Genomic DNA, 4,067 nt, shown 5'->3' with positions numbered 1-4,067 from the left:
CTCCCCGAGACGGACCCGGATACCTCATACTACTATCCGGAGGCTAGCTACACTCAAGACTTCGGTGACCATACCGAAGAAGATCACCCGGCGTACCAGGGTTAGCCCTGGAGTTGTATGGGAGCAGTCATGTTGGATCTCCATGGTCCTCACTTTTGAGGAGGACATATCCATTGTGGAGGAGACTTATGAGTAGTTACTACTTCTTTTTGTGACAGTTAAACTTAGAAGAATTGTAATAACTTTAATTTATCTTCATAACTTGAGACTTGTACTTAACTAAATTTTGACCTCACTTCCGTTTGGTGAAGGAGTGGATTCCGCCTTGCCTTCTTAAGTTATCCGATTTGATATTTATTTCCGCACTCGATTATGTCGACACCTTATTTTTGAATTCCATGATCATTCATTGTTAGTTTATGATTATTATCTGTTCATGATTGTATTATCGTTGATGTGGATTATGTGGTCCCAAAAAAAAAAAAAAAAGAAAAAAAAAAAAAAAAAAAAGAAAAAAAAAAAAAAAAAAACGAATAGGGGGAAAGGAAAAAAAGGGAGTAAGATAAAGAAAAAAAAAAAAAAAAAAAAAAAAAAAAAACAAAAAAATAAAAAAAACAACAAAAAACAAAAAAAAAAAAAAGAAAGAAAAAAAAGAGAACATCAAACTAGAGCTCTCCACCCCCACCCCAACACACCAAACACATAAAAAAGGAGAAGAAAATAATAAAAATGAGTATGAGGGGGGGCCGGGGGAAACAACAAACAAAAAAAAGGAGGGGCGAGGGGGGGTTGGTTGTGGGGGGCCCACCCTGGCGGGGGGCCCCTCCCCCCCCCCAACACAAAGTTGGTCTGTCCCTCCTCCCCCCAACGGAGGGGCCCCCCCCCCAAGGGGGTGAGGGGGGTATTCCTCGCTCCCCAATCTTTCCTCTTCCAGGCATTGTAAAGCTCAAGGTCCCTACGAGTGTGCAGTGGTACCTTCCTCAGGTGGGGACATGGTCTGGTTTATGATTTCCAGCATGTCTTGCTCTTCTAGGAGATACTGGCACTTTTGGGTGCCGAGGTCATAATTCCTCTCATTCATTTTATCTCCTTTCATGAGGTCAGCTACGATGCTCTTGGTAGCAGCCATTAAACTAAAGACAATATATATGCAAGGATGAGTTCAACTATCCTAGCATAATACACAACACAAGCAACAACAATTCACACTAGCATAGTCAACCTATGGATAAGCATTTAAACCAAAAGAGAAGCTAACAAACATTCAATCAAATTCTCATGCAAACCCACACAGACTTATATACTAGTTTCATTCTGTGCTAAAAACATGATTAACAAGATCCATAATCAAAACTGTTATACTAAAATAAAACACCCAATCATGTTTATGCTATAAGGTGGTTTACACAGAACGCTTTTACCTCACTAGCTCCCACTAGGCCCCCATTAGGCTCTCAATGCCCAAACATTACTCAGAGTGTCGGGCTTCTGGTGTCTAGTAAGTAAGAAACACATTCGGAACTAGATAGACCACCATCTCGAAAGCCATCTCCCAGACACATTCTGAACTGGACAGACCACCGAACTGCTGTCTGGCCTGATGGACTACCACCTCACCAAACGGAAAATTCTATGACCAGACAGACGAACGTCTGGTCCAGACAGAAGTTCCATCTCACCAAAAGGCAATACAATTTTGGTAAAAAAGAAAATGTAAAATATGATCTTTTTTCATTAAGAAATTTGTCTTTTATTTTTTTAATTTTTATTTTTTAATTAATATTATTATTATTATTATTATCATTATTATTATTATTATTATTATTATTATTTTTTTTTTTTTTTTTTTTTTTTTGTTGTTGTTGTTGTTGTTGTATGATTTTTATTGGGATATCATCTCGTGAAGGGTCTTAAGAGTTCAGAATGGCATTATAATCCAAGAACCATCAACAACTTGTGCACTCAAAAGTCCCCTCTTGATTGTTCCTATCAGATTTATGAAAAGTACAGTGAGTCCTTCAAATAATGCATTATTTAAAGTCTCCTCTTGATGTATTTTTTTTCTCAAAATTTTGATTATATGAAATCCATGTATTTTTCTAGAAAACCTACATGTGACTTCCTCTTCTCCAAACAACATGGAGAATGAGTAGAATACTAAAACTCGGTCGATCTTCTCCAATTCGTATAAATTGAAGGTTCTCTCTCAATCTCTCTATCTCCAACTCACATACAAAGAAGGGTTCTTTTAGATCCTCAAAATCAGAAGTAGATTTTTCAACCTATATCATATCAAATTCCAAGGTCTCCAGTTTCTCTGCTTTCCAATCTCCTTCTAATGAAGGAACTATGTAGAAGTTGCAATACATAAATCTTTAGATGATTTTTTTTAGTAGGAAAAACATTATTTAGTATATAAGGGTAGACAAAATTAATAATTATAGCATATAAGGGTAGACAAAATTAATAATTAATGTATCATATTAGATAATTAAAAAAAAAATTGTTTAAGATCTATTCTTTTTTGTTAATTAAGGGACCAGACTTCTATTAGAACTGTAACATTGAAATACACACTCACAACAATTGTTCTATATACACCCAAATTTACTGGTTCCAAAAGAATTATCAAAGAAAACACAATATACAAAGAATCCATTATGTTCATCTAAAACTTGAATCTTGGGGGCTCTAAAATATCCTGATGCAAGTTCTTCATGACATGTTCAAGCGACTCCACTAAAGGGGAAGAAGTTTGATTCTTAGCCGTTGATTTCGCAAAAAAAATCATGGGATTTGCCTTCCTGTAATAGTGGGTAATCCTCCAATCAATTTACTCCATGTAGGCTCTCAATCCATACCAGAACTACAACGCAAACCAAGAAATTCTAAGCTCTTTCATTGCCGACGCCACTAACACATAATCAATCTCAATCCAAAGTATCTTAATAACTAAAGATCGAGTAGCAGCCAACTCTTTCATCAAACCCATGAATTATGCCTCTAAGCTTGTCTTTACACACAAGTACCAATGTAAATAGGACAATATAACTAAAAGTTGATTTTCAAGACATTTCCCTTCTTACCCTACACGAATGGTCACGTACAGTGCACTGCGGAGACAAGAATATTCTACTTGTAACAGAAAGAGGAAATAAAGCTAAAAATTCAGCACCACACTCAAAAATGCAGCAAAATGCAATAAGAAGCAATGCTTTCATTATTAAAGACCCAATTGATACAATGCCTTACAGATGATACATATTTTTACATCGTTCAGCAACGATTATTACAACCCAGCTCACTTATTGTCTTTATTAGAAGAAAAACTACGGAAGAATGTGAGAAGCAAGAATTCATACAATAAATTCTCGAAGAACAAACGTAGCAAACGTTGAATAAAAGTAACAACAGATTTGAAAAGATTGCACAAGCCTAAGAACATTGGAACCCAGATGGGACATTCTTGCCGCAGTAATTCACTAGCAAGCTCAAGGAAACAGGGAGGTTGAGATTAAGGCCCAACACATTGGCCTTGAGGGCTGTGCAAAGGCAAGCGGCTGCCTCAAGATCAACTAAACCCTGAATGAGACTGCAGCAAGGGGTCTTTGGTGGGGTTCCCAAGGTTACATTCACTACGTTCTGCAGCACCTTGGCACAAACACCAAATTTTAAGGCATCCTTTGGGCAACTTCCGGAGACCAAAGTGAAGAAGAAGATATTGAAAACAAGGAGGAGGGCAGTTGACGCAGCCTTGGAAGCCATGATCTCAAGTACAGTAGGCCAAAATTCCCAAGTGTATATGGGATGCAGTACTCAGGTTTTTGTGATTTTGAGCTTGTGAGAATGCTGAGAATTGGTCTGGGCTTTATAGATGGAAATTAGAAATTAAAAATTTAGAATTTGTGGGGAACCACTATTTTTTATGCATCGGGATGAAAGCTATTACATAGAAATACCATAAGGTATCCCCAGAATCGAAAATTCCAGTGATTATCAATGACTAATTGTCCATCTGTCTGTATGGCATTTTAGGAAGATAGAGAAAGCCAAATCTGTGCATCTGG

The 4,067-nt window shown here is 37.1% G+C and overlaps 1 protein-coding gene across 1 annotated transcript; it reads right to left on the bottom strand.

The window, feature by feature from the left end:
- Positions 1 to 3,187: 3,187 nt before the first annotated feature.
- On the bottom strand, positions 3,188 to 3,852 carry LOC149010855 (14 kDa proline-rich protein DC2.15-like). Its single transcript, XM_089162169.1, has one exon. The coding sequence runs from the start codon at positions 3,763 to 3,765 to the stop codon at positions 3,436 to 3,438; it is 330 nt and encodes a 109-aa protein (XP_089018295.1). The 5' UTR covers positions 3,766 to 3,852; the 3' UTR covers positions 3,188 to 3,435.
- Positions 3,853 to 4,067: the final 215 nt, after the last annotated feature.

This window comes from Hakea prostrata, chromosome 7 (assembly GCF_041222555.1).
Source record: "Hakea prostrata isolate BN-2017 chromosome 7, UWA_Hpros_2, whole genome shotgun sequence".
Classification (NCBI taxonomy): domain Eukaryota; kingdom Viridiplantae; phylum Streptophyta; class Magnoliopsida; order Proteales; family Proteaceae; genus Hakea; species Hakea prostrata.
The sequence above is the reverse complement of the archived record's forward strand: the minus strand, read 5'-3'. Positions and strand labels throughout refer to the sequence as shown.

What these genes read in the sequence shown, in the direction of transcription:
- LOC149010855 (XM_089162169.1), bottom strand. Translation starts at nt 3,765, where the DNA reads ATGGCTTCCAAGGCTGCGTCAACTGCCCTCCTCCTTGTTTTCAATATC.